The 14,364-nt window shown below is 33.7% G+C and overlaps 2 protein-coding genes across 2 annotated transcripts; both read right to left on the bottom strand.

Annotated features, from left to right (window-relative positions):
* Positions 1-3,400: 3,400 nt before the first annotated feature.
* LOC115722904 (putative 12-oxophytodienoate reductase 11) lies at positions 3,401-5,958 on the bottom strand. The gene is made up of 5 exons (XM_030652270.2): positions 5,529-5,958; positions 4,962-5,102; positions 4,724-4,854; positions 4,273-4,449; positions 3,401-4,174 (listed from the first exon to the last, which is right to left on the bottom strand). The coding sequence occupies exons 1-5, from the start codon at positions 5,600-5,602 to the stop codon at positions 3,582-3,584; spliced, it is 1,116 nt and encodes a 371-aa protein (XP_030508130.2). The 5' UTR covers positions 5,603-5,958; the 3' UTR covers positions 3,401-3,581.
* A 3,605-nt stretch (positions 5,959-9,563) lies between these two features.
* On the bottom strand, positions 9,564-10,282 carry LOC133031233 (uncharacterized). Its single transcript, XM_061104687.1, has 2 exons — positions 9,769-10,282; positions 9,564-9,589 (listed from the first exon to the last, which is right to left on the bottom strand). The coding sequence occupies exons 1-2, from the start codon at positions 10,280-10,282 to the stop codon at positions 9,564-9,566; spliced, it is 540 nt and encodes a 179-aa protein (XP_060960670.1).
* Positions 10,283-14,364: the final 4,082 nt, after the last annotated feature.

Here is a 14,364-nt window from a genome sequence, read left to right as displayed (position 1 = left end):
TTGTCCACAAAATTATGATCTATGCATCATAGTACCTTTAATTTTTCAGGTCGTTAAAAATAGTCTACAAACTATTTAGAGTATTGTAAATTGATCATTTTGTGAAGTTTTATTACACGTGACAAACAGAATGATGATGTGGCTATGTAGACAATTGTCACGTCAACACCACAAAATAATTTACATGTTTTTAATTTTTATAATCATTAATTGTTTTTTTAGTTTAATAATCTTCTAAAAATACATTTTTGTGAAAAAAAAAATGTAACTTTGATACGACAATTTTTAAATAGATATGTCATTATTTCATGGGATATTGGTGGCTAAACCATCTGAATTTTACGTTTTATAACACTTAACCACATAAAGTCAATTTTTGACGGCAAAACCTATTGAACCCCCATTCCGTTTTGCTATGTACCCCTTCGTCCAAAAATCACAGTTAAATGCCACAATGGACTATCCACATGTACACACTTGTACACGTGGTAAATTTTTAGTGGTTCACGTAATATTAATTTTAAAAAATAATTATAAATATTTAAAACAAAATTAAAAAATTAGAATTTTTTTTTTACTTTTTTTTTTCTTTTTCTTCTTCTTTATTCTTTCCTTTTCTTTTTCTTTCTTCTTTCTTCTTCTTTTTCTACTGAACCTCTCCCAGGCCCTCTCTTTCTTTCTCTCGTCTCACCACCGGAGTTGAAGTACCCAGGCCAGAGGCAGAGGTAGAGGTGGAGACGGAGCCATTTGCCCTCTCTTTCTCTCTCCCGATCTTCTCCTTCCCAAACCCTCTCTTTCTCGTCTCTTCTCTCTCTCTCTCTCTCTCTCTCTCTCTCTCTCTCTCTCTCTCTCTCTCTCTCTCTCTCTCTCTCTCTCTCTCTCTCTCTCTCTCTTTCTTCGTGGTGGTCGCTGGGGTTGGTCGACGTCGCACAAAGGGGTCGGGGGTGGTTGTTGGTGTTAGGGTTTGCTAGGGTTTGGTAGTGAATAAGAAGAAGAAAAGAAAAGGAAAGGGAAAAAAAAAGAAAAAAAGAAAATAGAAAAATAATGGTTAAATGACTTCGGATGATGATTGTCAATTTTTGGAACTCAAATCGCGTCTGTTGGATCATTTTTAGGCATTTAATTTGCAGACATAAATCATACTTGGCTTGAGGATGAATTTTTGACTTGAAATATTTAAATTACAAAATAATTTTAAGACATGTCTAAAAGAAATAGAAAAGAGCTTTCAAGCACAAGTTGAATCGCATTAATTGGGTTAATAATTAGAGAGTTATGGTTGTTTTACTGAAAGTTGTTCAGCAATCATTGCCCATGTTGACATCTAACGCCTAAGTTGACATTCTAACGTCAATCTGGATTTTGTATGAGTGGAAAAACGTGTTGGATTTGTAATTTTGAAGCCTAAGTTATAATTTGACTTTACTTAGTCACTTTCTTAGTTCTGGTGAAGTTGTTCACTAGTTTTTGGAAATGCCACTTTTCTGCAAAATCTGGTAGACTCGAAATTTCTCGATTTGTGACTAATTTTCAGATATTCCACTTTGCAAACATGGTACAAAATTAAAGTGTGAATTTTACTTGTCACAAGTCGTAGCTCTCTTTTACTAGGAAAAATAGTTATATGCTCGAGACGAAGCTAGAATTGGATAAGCAGAGAACACACCAATTCACATGTCAACCTGGGAGTTGGGTGCTCTTCAGAGAGCTTCCCGGGACTCGTTTTTGTACTTTTATCAGAGTATTGTAAGAGCGACGTTAGATTTTCTATGTTGTTAACAAGGTTTCTCGTTTATGCAAACCCCTCTTGAGGAACATTAGAAATTTGTCAAGAAAATACTAAGGCTATTTGAATTTGACTATGGCTTACATCTCAAAACAGCACCTACTCTATCCTTAACAAGATTTGGTGATGTTGATTGGACATTGGACCCTAATGACAGAAGAAGCACTCTAGGGTTTTGCATTTTCTTGAGTTCTAATCTCATCTCTTAGGCCTCCACGAACCAAAGGAAAATTTTTAGATCTAGTACAGAGGCTAAATATAAAAGTCTTACTCATGCCACAACATACTGTCTTACTATTTGGTATGATAACCACGTACTGTCTTAATGTCTGCCAACTCGATTCTTCACTCAAGAACAAAATAGAAGAGTTAGATCTGTATTTTGTACGAAAACAAGTTCTCAACAAGTAACTGTTAGTTAAACACACACCTGTTTGTGATTCAAATAGTAGACATTCAAACCAAAGCTAACTTAAATATCGATCTTATGCTCTAATTACCAATAACAAAATCATTCACTCAATTTTTTAAGCCTTGAATCTTATCACAACTAACTTAAAAAAATTGTTGTGGAATGATTTTTATGATTCTAGGGGCAAGTTGCAGGACTAGAAGCTAGTTTGGGTCAATTGCAATTTCAATTTTATGGCTCATAATCTAACAAGGTGGGCTAGGATCTCCAAGACACATGGAAGCCTTCTCCTACCTCCTCACCTGTTGGATGATTATGTGGAATAGAATCTTGACAATGCATAAAGAGATTTGTGAGTGGCGGTGATGTGTCCCACCTTTTGATGGATATAGGTTGTCCTTTTTATTTTAGTTTAACTAGTTTTCTCTTTGCTTTCTCCTTTTTGTTTGCTAATAGGAAATTTAGGGGTTGTTTGATTTCATATCTTAAAAATTATTTTAAATTTTTAAAAATTAATAGAGGTCATTTGGCCAAATTTTTTAAAAATATTTTTCAAAAATTGAATTTTAAAAAATTAGAAAAAGAAAACACCAAAATGTTGTTTTCTATTTTCAAAAATATATTTTTTTTAACATATTATATTTTATATTTTTTGCTCACATACCCGGACCTTGGACCCGGAGTCAGATTTCGACCCCGGAACCAGACCCCGACTCCAAACCCCGACAAAGACTCGGATCCCGAATCCCAAATTTGGATCCAAATCCCGGACTCGAACCCAGACCCGCACGTTCAAGTTCGGGATCTGGGTTCGAGTTAAGATTTAAGTCTGCCAATATAAGATGGGTTCATGTCATATCATGGTGTAGAATATTGATTTTTTTTTTTTTAGTAAAAAATATTTAAAAATAATTTTAAAAAACTTGAGTCAAAACACCATTAAATTTTTAAAATGACAAAATACAATTTCTTATTCTCACCTTTAAAAACACAATTTTCAAAATAGAAATCACACTTAAACAACTTCCTAGTATTCTATCCCAATTTATGCTGCTGCTGGTTACCTTTCTTTGTTAACTTTTGACCTTTGTTGTATTCTGTTTGGTTTTTGATTGAATAGTGTCTCCACAAGAGACATTTCTCCCTTATCAAAATAATAATAATAATAATTAAGCGTGAGAAATAATGGACGAGTGCTGATATACATACAACGACGGTAAACTATCTTTTTCATTTAATTTTCTTTCAAATCAAAGCAACAATTGTAAATCATTCTTGTTCTCAAATGTACCCTTCTACAGTACTCTAAACTATATTATTCAAAGTCCATACAAATCATTTCAAAGACAACAAATGAGATGCTACAAGGATATAATTGAGTACTTAAGAAATGGTGTCAAGAAATGGATAATCAGTATAACCTTTAACAGGATCAGACAAGTAGAACGTCTCTCTGTGATACTTATTTAGAGGGGCATTAAGCTCAAATCTCTTTGGCAAATCGGGATTAGCCAAGAAGTGACGACCATAAGCAACAAGATCTGCACGATTTTCGGCTAAAGCTTTATTCCCGTCTTCCTTGTTATAACCCCCAGCAACAATGAAAGTACCATTGAAAGCCTTTCTCATGGGGACAAGACTATGAGGGGTCTCATCCATTTCTCCAACCTTTTTCATTCTTGGTTCAACCATATGGCAATACAAAATCCCATACTTGTTTAGAGATTCCACCATGTGAAGCCCCAAAGCCTCAGGGTTGGAGTCACTAGATTCCATGTAGTTTGCAAATGGTGACAGTCTGATTCCAACTTTATCAGCACCTACCTCATCAACAATAGCTTCAACCACTTCAAGAGCAAAACGACATCGATTCTCTAAAGATCCACCATATTTGTCTGTCCGGTCATTCACTTCATCTTTCAAAAACTGGTCAATCAGGTAACCATGAGCTCCATGGATCTCAACTCCATCAAAGCCTGTCAAATACGTTACACAACTTATGTCAGCTGCAAAATTTTGAACAAAAAACATATGAAATCATTGACTATTTGATTGACAAGAGAAAGGAATCAACCAGCTTCCATGGCATTCCTTGCAGCTAGTCTAAAATCATCCACTACTTGAACAATTTCATCTGTGCTAAGCCGCCTTGGAGGATCAAACTCTGCGACATCAATGCCATTTGATCGAGTTTGGGGAGTCAATGACTTGTCAGTAGAGGATATTGGAGCTTGGCCATTTGGTTGGAAACCTGTTCATACCAATAAGGTAGGACACAACTCAATCAATAATGTTCAACCGAAAAGGAAAATACATATGTCTAGAAGCACTAGAGCAACACTAAGAAAAAATAAAGTTTGCCTTCACATTTCACGTATATTCAACTAGACAAGTCTGCATTTTAATTTCTCATTCCAGCTAATTGATATACAGTGTTACAAGTCTATACAATCATATTTTCGTACATACTTATATTTGGCCAACATATTGTATATTAAGATCTTATAGCAGATGGTAAAACTCACCTGCATTTGAAACTCTGCCCACATGCCAAATCTGACAGAAAAAGACACCACCTTTAGCGTGAACAGCATCAACAATAGGCTTCCAAGCTTCAACATGCTCTTTTGTCCATATACCAGGTGTATCAGGGTACCTATATATATAATAGAAACCACACACAAACATTTTACAACTTTCAAGTGAATAGAAAGCATGAATTTAAAATAAAAGTACTTGCAATAAATAGATCATTAGAATTACCCTTGAGCAGTATCAGAAACTCCAGTTGCTTCTGAAATGAGAAGACCCCCATTGGAGGTTCTTTGGGAGTAGTACAAAATGGCATGTGGCTGAGGGACATTGTTGTATGACCTTTGTCGAGTCAAGGGTGCCAAGACAACCCTGGAAGAAATCAACATCAAGTACACACATTTAGCTAAAATTAAGACTTAACTAACAATTTTTTTAGTTCTAGACAAATAAGCTTTGGATTCCCAACTAGAAAAAGAAGGCAATGCTCTATCAAAGGTTATACAGGTTAAAATTATGTACAGTAAGCCCAAAGCAATAGAGAGAAACAAATAAAGAAAATTGAAGAAAAATCATATTGACTATCAACAGCACAAAATGTACCAACACCAGAGTCAAAGATCAGATGCCATCATGACATCTAATCTGACTTTAGAAACTAAAGTGTAATATAACTGTTTATTATTATTTCAATTTACACACATTAAGTATTTTTTTTTTTAATCAGGAGACATAAAACAAAAACATTGAAGAAGACCCATATGAGATTCCTACTAATCAAAGAAAAAAGATAATCACCTATGAGAAAGATTGAACTTTCCCATTTTGTAAGGCGTCATAAGAAGATTTGTTTGAATTGGAGCAGAAGTCATTTCGGGTTTGGGTTGTATGTCCTTCGGTAGGAAACTGATGCAATGATAGACCCTTTGAGCTCTTTCTTAATTTGTAATTGGGCAGATGAGTAAGTATTGTGGGATTGAATAAACACCCAATCCAGGTATATATATAAGTAATAAGTTTGCCCACTCCCCAACAATGAATGAAATTTACAATAAACAATTACTGAAAGGGGAAGGGGGAGAAGAAGAATCAATCAACGCATTGACCAATGAAATGAAATGAAATCTTGTGGGTCGTGGGTCGTGGCTGCTTTTCAAGCTTTAATAATGCTGCTGATGTCTGTGCTTACGTGAGCCGTACTACTGATTCTTAGTACTGAACCTGTTCATCCACATTTTAGGAAAATTTACACTCACACACTATATTTTATATTTTTTTGAAAGAAAATAATTGCATATTTATTATGTATATTTTAATAGACCCAATTTTAACATTTTTTTTTTTGAATGGAAAGTTAAGTTTTAGTAACCATCAAACTCTGTTATCAAGATAACAAATCGATTGGAACATTCTCCAAACCGAGAATACAACCAGAGTGAAAATGAGAAGCTCTAGTGAAGCTATGAGCTACAACATTTGCTGATCGTTTAACGAAAAAGACACTAACATGACTCAACTCCAACATGAGTTGTTTACAATCATTAATTATTTGCCCAAATAAAGAAATCATATGAACAGAGCTTCGTAGAGCTTGAACAACCGTGAGGCAGTCAGTTTCCACAACAACTCTCGGCCAGTTGCGATTCTTGATCCAACTTAAAGCCTCCCTCACTCCAATAGCCTCAGCTACTTCGGGGTTAACCTGTCCCAAGAAACACTCCATTCTAGCTTCCACCAAAGGGTTGTATCTGTCTCTTGCAACCAAACCGATACCATAAGAGTTTCCACCATCAAACATAGCAGCATCCACATTGATCTTGATACTATTTTCTGTTGGAGGACACCAAAGCTCGGCACCATCACCCGACTGTAGACCAGTCCATGATGTCTCAATAAGAGAATTTTGAGCACTCGTCCAATGATCAAGATAACTTTTAGCAGACATTACTATACTATCCACTCCCGACTCTTTTTTCTTCCAAACCATTTCATTTCGCCCATCCCAAATAGCCCAACATAGAGCACACATTAGTAACCTGTTGGCCGTGTTTTCCCCAGTAAAAATGAGTACAAACCAGTCATGAAAACTGTCTATACCTTCGGTTGAGAGGCTTCCATTCGATGATCTATTCCTGGTGCCAATACCCACTCTATTCCACACAACCTGCACATTTGGACATGTAACCAAAGCATGAAGTATGGTTTCTTCATCTCCCTGGCAGACTGGACAAGAAGAATAAATATTAACTCTTTTTGTTCGAAGTTGACAGAGAGTAGGAAGGCAGTTTCTGCATGCTCTCCAAACCAGGTTTTTGATTTTGGGGGGTAGTTTAAGACTCCAGAAAGAAGACCAAAACTTCGCTGCAGCATCTGGGTTGTCATGCCATCTTCTATGATCAACTTGTAGCAGATTATACGCACTTTTGACGGAGTAAATACCTGAAGACTCAAGCTGCCAAACAAGCCGATCCTCCACAGACGAAAACAGAGGAATTTTATTGATTAATTCTCTGTCCCGTTCGTTGAACAAATCAGCAAGCAACTCCTGATCCAAACTCCCATCATTTCCCATGAGATTTTGTAACATAGCATTCTCAAGGGCCGGATGTGATGAAGTAACAAAAGGATTTTCATGACATGGAAGCCATGGTTCATTCAAAACACTTATTGAGCTCCCATCACCAATACACCATTGAACACCTTTTCGAATTAGTTGTTGAGCTTCCCATACACTCCTCCAAACAAAACTTGGATTATTCCCTAGTCTCCACCCTTGCTTTCCTAGCATGGCCAAATTGAAATCCCGAAGGTGTCTAAATCCCATGCCTCCTTTATCCTTATGCGTGCAAAGACGGTCCCATGATAGCCAATGTATTCCTTTGCCATTCTTGTTTGAGGATTGCCACCAAAATTTGGTCATTACCTTTAACATTTAACATTTAATAACTAAAGGATTAAATTTTGTCAAAACCTTCCATACTTTTATCTTCATCACAATTAATTTTAATATTTAGTTTTTTCGGCAAAATTCTCAAAATTATTGTTCGGTTAACAATTGAGTTTTTTTATCTCTTTTTATCTCTTAAGTGACATGCCGAATTGTCAATGTATACAAATTTACACGTGACATGATTTTATTGATTCATATAATTAATTTTTTAAAAAATATTTTAAAATTAAAATATATATATGTATTTTAATTTTTTCTTTTTCTCTTTCTCTCTTCTCTTTCCTATAGAAATTTTTTCATTAATTTTTCAACCTCCATCTATTTTCCTTTTTCTCTCTAAAAATAAAAAATTAAGTTACACCCAAATTTCTTTTTCTTTCTTCCAAGCTACTATCACTTTCAATATTGTCAATAAATACTACCACCATTACAACCATGAACTCGATAACCCATTTCAATTTGAAATCAACGCATAGTTTATCCCATATTCAAACACAAACAATAAAATCCAAAAATCAATTTCATCTCCAATTTAATCTGAGATCTAAAACTCAAACTCAAACCTATTAAACCCTAACTCAAATCCAATGCTAAACATGAAACCAACAATATAAGATTTCAAATGCATTAATAAATTTAAATTTGTGTATGAACAAATATGAAGAATACAAAGATTGATCTCTATTTGCACGAAATAAAGAGACTTCAGATCTGCAACTAGAGGAAAAAACTTGAGACTTTAAACAAAAGGCCCCTACTCTCTCTTGTTTTTGTTCGCCGACTTTAATGGTAGATCGGGAACCTTTTGCCTCGTCGTCGATTTGGAAAACCAACATCCATCCATATCGAAGCTCCATCCTTGTCGCTAGAAGGTAGATCTCACATGGAGGAGTTGGAGTTGCCGCCTGTGTGTTGTGGGGCTTCGTAGTTGGTGAAGGAGGAGGCCGGAGGAGGTTGCCTATTAAAATGATGGTCTTTTCAAAGAGTCTTTAGATATTACACACTTGGATGTTGCAAATTTTTTTGATGAAGATTATACTAATAACAACATGAATATTGTAATGGAAATGAGAATGTCTACAATTAAAGTCACTTTTTCTTTGCAATATTTCTTATTATTATTTATTTACTGTAAGGTATTTTATTTTATTTAGGATATTTATGTAATATACTTTTCTTATTTAAGTATTTATATTTTAAACTTATCATGTTTTTTTTTTCATTTTTTTTTTGTTGGTTAATGAAGTAATGGACATTTGTCATCTTATACATAATTCCACGAATAATGGTAAGGATATATGTTTGGCGGATAGTGCAACCACTCATACAATACTTAGAGACAATAAATATTTTTCAATTTATCAATAATGTAGACAAATGTTAATACAATATCAAGCATTTCAAGTTTATTAAAGGCTTCGAAAGAGCTATTATATTGATGCCTAAAAAATATTATAGAAGATGCCTTATTATCCACCAAATCAAAAAGGAATATGTTGAGGTTTAAAGATATACGTCGTAATAAATATCATATTGAGACAATAAATGAAAAGAATATTGAGTATCTTTGCATTACACCTATTGTTTTAAGAAAAAAGTGCATATTAGAAAAACTGTCTGGTTTGTCTTTAAATTCGTACATTACATGTATAAGTACAATAGAAACTCATGTTATTGTGAATGAGAAGTTCAAAAACTAGACAAATTCATTTATTATTTGGCATGACTAGTTAGGTCATCCCGGTTTAATCATGATGCGTAGTATTATAGAGAACTCACATGGTCATTTCTTAAAGAACCAGAAGATTCTATTATTCTATAATCTGGTCTATGTTTATGCTATGATTATACATTTCTTAAGTCTGTCGACTCACAATTACTGTTTACATGTGTAGGTAAGGGAAAGTATCTGCATAAAAGAACAAATATGATTAGTGGCCCTAGAATCAATAATCCACAAAGATTTATCATCTTCCACTAAGTTAACTTCAAGAACAAATAAATTGTATTAATATTTCTTAAGCTCGAAAAGATACTTGTTATAATTTTTCTTCTAGTGTCTTATTATGCAACAATGGAAACACTTGCCTTTCGCCTTCTTGTCCTTGGACTTAGGGTTGGCTTTGTTCTTCTTGGGTTTAGGTGCCTTCTTGCCTTTTGGTTTGGGCTTGCCACTGTTGTTGTCCTTAATGTCCCATTTTCTTTTCTTATCAAAAGAAGGAGAGCTAGATTTTGCTTCTACTATGTTTGATTCACCTTCCTTGAACTTATCCTTGTTAAAATTTTCAAACAAGGCCAAGTCGTTCAACAACTGAATCATGTTGAACTCTAACTTGTTCATCAAATAGTTAGTGGTGAAAGCTTTGAAGCAAGGAGATAGTGACTTGAGGATCATGCTCACTTGATTCCTTTTGTTGATAATAGTCCTGTGTGTGTCTACCTCATGTATTATCTCAATTAATTGAAATACACGAGTTTTAATAGGGACACCATTCTTCATATTACAATTCATGTAGCTACGAATAGCATCATGTCTTGCTTGATTAGATTGCTGCCCAAACTTGACATGTAGAGAATTTATTATTTGAGATGCATTCTTCATTTATTCATGCGTAACATAACATTGTCCATTCTAACGAGCACAAAGCATTTGGCCTTGTTGTTGGATTGAATCCAAGAGTCATATCTGTCTCAAATATTTTTTGGGGCATTGACAGCAGGCTCCTCCAGGACGCTCCTCAGTGAGGACAAATTTGTAGTTTTTACAAACCAACATCGAATACAGATTAGATTTCTACTTCATGAAATTTTTACCATTCAGTTTTTCAAGAGCTAGTAAAGCAATAAGGAGATTTGGCATTGTAGACATGATTGAAAGAAATAAAGATAACATAATAAATATACTTGAATAATAAATATCATTTTGGAATGATTGTAAACATAATGCATGAGCGCATACAAGTAAGACATATAAAATATTGTTTAAGTTATTCCACGATAAAACTCTTATAAACAATTGATCACTGCGTTAGGGTCTATATAGAGTCAATTTTATTGAGCATATGAGACAATTCTCATATTTTTAATTTTGAAACATAAATATCTCATATTTTCTTTTCAAAATATAAAATACCGTTGTTTGGTCAAGTTAACAACTAACCACATAGAAGTATATTTGCACTTTGTGAGTGTAACCCATTATTTTAGATTTCATGACTTAACTTAGTAACACCACCTTAGGATCAGTATCACACTAAAATATATAACTTTTTCCTATATTATTTAAGAGATCAACCTTGAACAACAATATAGACATATACTTTCCTTAGGGTAATGAAAATAAAGCTATCTCGAGGCCAGTCTAGACTCCTTTGGTGTTGACCAATAATGGAGACCGTAGGTTACATTGACATCTATTCCTTCTCCCACTCACTATTTTAGGTTAATGTATTTATTTATTTATTCCTAAAATTAATACATATTAACCACTTTAATAATTATGATTAATTTATTTAGAATAAAGGCCTCAAATTATAAATAAATTTATCGTCACAATTATAAAATTTAAATTAAAACTCTTTTAATTCACAATTTAGAACTATTTTAAATTAAATATGTTAATTACTATTTTAACAATTCAAAATAGATTTTTTTCAACTTCTATATACAATTTTTATCCCAACCCTTGACAGTGTTTCAAGGTGGCGATTTAGTGACCATGGACCTATAATTCTAAGATCCAATAAATTAGACTATTTATTGAATCTCATCAACTAAATAATCTTATTTATTAATTCCATGATTAGTCCACTATAAATATGGAATTGAACTCTTAGTAATTATAGAATTATATTTACTAAGTTTTAGTGCAGTGCCTATTTATATAATCAATTTCAGTGATTAGTCCTCCTTGTGTCAGTTCGTAATTAGTTTTGGTCAAATTACCAGTTTACCCTTCTAATTACTTCTTTATCCTTTAGTACCATTAATTCGCTAGTAAAGTATAATTTAGATCTAATCACAATTTTTACACAACTTTTCAGTTCTAGAATTAACACTTAAATGGAAATAACATTCGATCCATTAGGAAAGTCAGGATTCCATAATTGTAGATCATGTTCCTAACCATCCACATTATTAGATTCCCAAAACAAAAGTTGTAAGAATCATCTTCTCTGAGAAACTTGAATGAGTGAATCAAAGAAACTAATAACATGAATATGATTTCATGATTACTCAGAATTTTGGCCAATCTACTATTGATCACCTTTATGATATGAATTAGATCTTTATGGTAAACAACATGTTTGATAAAGACAACTTAATTACATATCGGTCCATGTCATGTATAATCTCTATTATATATAATACCTTCACTTAGATGTTATATATACTACATCAGTAATCTGAATCAATATTACTTGAACCAAATAACAGGCATTAGTGAACTTCACTAGCAACCGTTGATTAAAGATTCCATAAATTTAATATGTTGTTGACTTTTTAATTCATGGTTAAGTGATATTAACTCTTTGTACAATACATGTCACAACCTCATGTATGAATAAGGAATTGTCTGATATTTATATGTAAATTATTCAATATTCAATATTAATAATTTAACATTCAAGCACATATAAAAATATTCAACTCTTATTTATAATCAGTAATATCTTTACAAGCTTTCAAGGTATAAACCTTAACAACTTTTGTGGTTAGTTGTACACCCTTCAAAGAGATCTTCTTTATGTATTAAAATTCTTTGGGTTAGCTAGTTAATTTGCTCAAGTTGACATGTTGCTTCTCTTCAAGTATGCCTACAGATTTTTGTGATTTCATGGCTCATATTTTGGGGGTTTCTCGTGTTCCTACCATGATAAATATCTTGGTTTCTCTTATTTTGCGAGGAAAAGCAAGAGTGGTCTTTTTCAATCAATCAAAGATAAGATCTGGAACGAGCTTTTTGGGTGAAAGTCTAAGCTTTTCTCTTCTAAGGGGCGTGAGTGCCTATTGAAATCAGTCATCAATGTTATTCATACTTATGCTATAAGTCTATTTCCCTTGGTCGTGGGGCTTGTCAATGGGATTCATTGCTTGTGTGCTAGATTTTAGTGGGGCAGGGATGATGATAAAAAGAATATCCCTTGGTATACTTTGTCTCGCTTGTGGTTTCGTGATATGTTTATCTTTAATCAATCATTGCTTGTTAAACAAGTAGCTCAGTTATTTAATCATCCTGATTCTTTAATCAAAACGTGCTTCTTTCTTTGGAAGAGCATTCTTTAGGGACGTGACTTTTGGAAGCAAGGTTTTTACTGGCTGGTTGGGAAAGGCGATACTATCAAGATTCGGGAAGATGCAAAAATACCAAAGTACCATGTGGGTCGAACCTATTCTTTTAAGGGGGTCGTATTCTTTAATTGAAGTGATCTCAAACTTCATTCTGGTAGGTGAAATTCTTCTCTTATTTAGGATAAGTTTGACAATGTGAAAGCCAAGGCTATTTTGTCTATTCCATTCTCTTTGTTTAATTAATAGACAAAATAGGCTTATTTGCCACTTTTCTGATAATGGTATGTATACTGTTAAGAGTTTTGAGCTTTGTTTTGAGTTTGGATTTGGGCCAAGAATCAGCTTCTTATGGTTCTTTCTGTTAGTGGAAGCTTCTTTGGGGCCTTAATATCTCTCCAAAAATAAAAAAATTTGTTTGGAAAGTTTAAATTTCTTGCATCCCTATGCCAATTTGACTCATCATGGCCTTTATGCTAAGGTTTGTCCCATTTCTTTTCAAAATAAGAAGACTATCATTCCTGCTTTATGGTTTTGCTCCTCGCTTTAGTCAATTCATTCTAAGTAGGTTGTTGAAGGTCTTGATTCTTTAAAAGATAATTCTAACTTGTATGAGCTCTTATTGGGTTGTATGCATATTTTAAGTAAACGGGACTTTGAGAAGTTTATTGCTCTTTGTTGACGCATTTGGTATAGGCGCAACATCTTTGTTCATGATCACAAGCTTCTGTCAGATAATATGGTTAGCTCTTGTGCTCTTAACTATCTTTGGAGATATCAAGACGCTCAAAGTGGCGGTTCTTTAAACACTAGTCAACCCTCTCCTTGTTTAGGGTTGAGACCTATTTTTGGCACCATTGGGAGTTGATGTTGGGTAAGGTTAATCTTTTTGTTGATGCTCGCCCTCGTAATGAGGGTTCTAAGATGGGGTTGGGGGTAGTTTCTTTGGATCCCAATAAGGTAGTATTTTTTTCTGGTGGTTTTCCTTTGGCTGGTACCTTTGAGTCCCACGTTGCGGAGGCGATGGTATTTTTCATAAAGAATGTTACAACTTTCTCTGATTGTCTTCGCTTGGTCTAGGCGAACATAATATTCGTTATAATGAATTTGGTACATTGCTTAATGATATAACTCATGTTTGGAAATCTTTCCTTAGTTTATCCTTTTCTTATTGCAATAGGTCTTTAAATACCATTTCTCATTCTCTAGTAAAGAGGGCGTTTATTTTAGATGAGTCTCGTATTTGATGGTCGGAGCTCCCTATGGATTTAGTGGTTATATATTTTGAACTCCTCTTTATATTTTGTGACCTTTTAAATTTTGTGCCTTTTAATGGAATCTTTTCATTTTCTTTCAAAAAAAAAAAAAAAAATTCCATTAGAAAAAAAAAAAAAA

The sequence above is a fragment of the Cannabis sativa genome, chromosome 9 (genome assembly GCF_029168945.1).
Source record: "Cannabis sativa cultivar Pink pepper isolate KNU-18-1 chromosome 9, ASM2916894v1, whole genome shotgun sequence".
Taxonomy (NCBI): domain Eukaryota; kingdom Viridiplantae; phylum Streptophyta; class Magnoliopsida; order Rosales; family Cannabaceae; genus Cannabis; species Cannabis sativa.
Note: the sequence above shows the minus strand (reverse complement) of the source record. Positions and strands in the feature narration are given on the sequence as shown.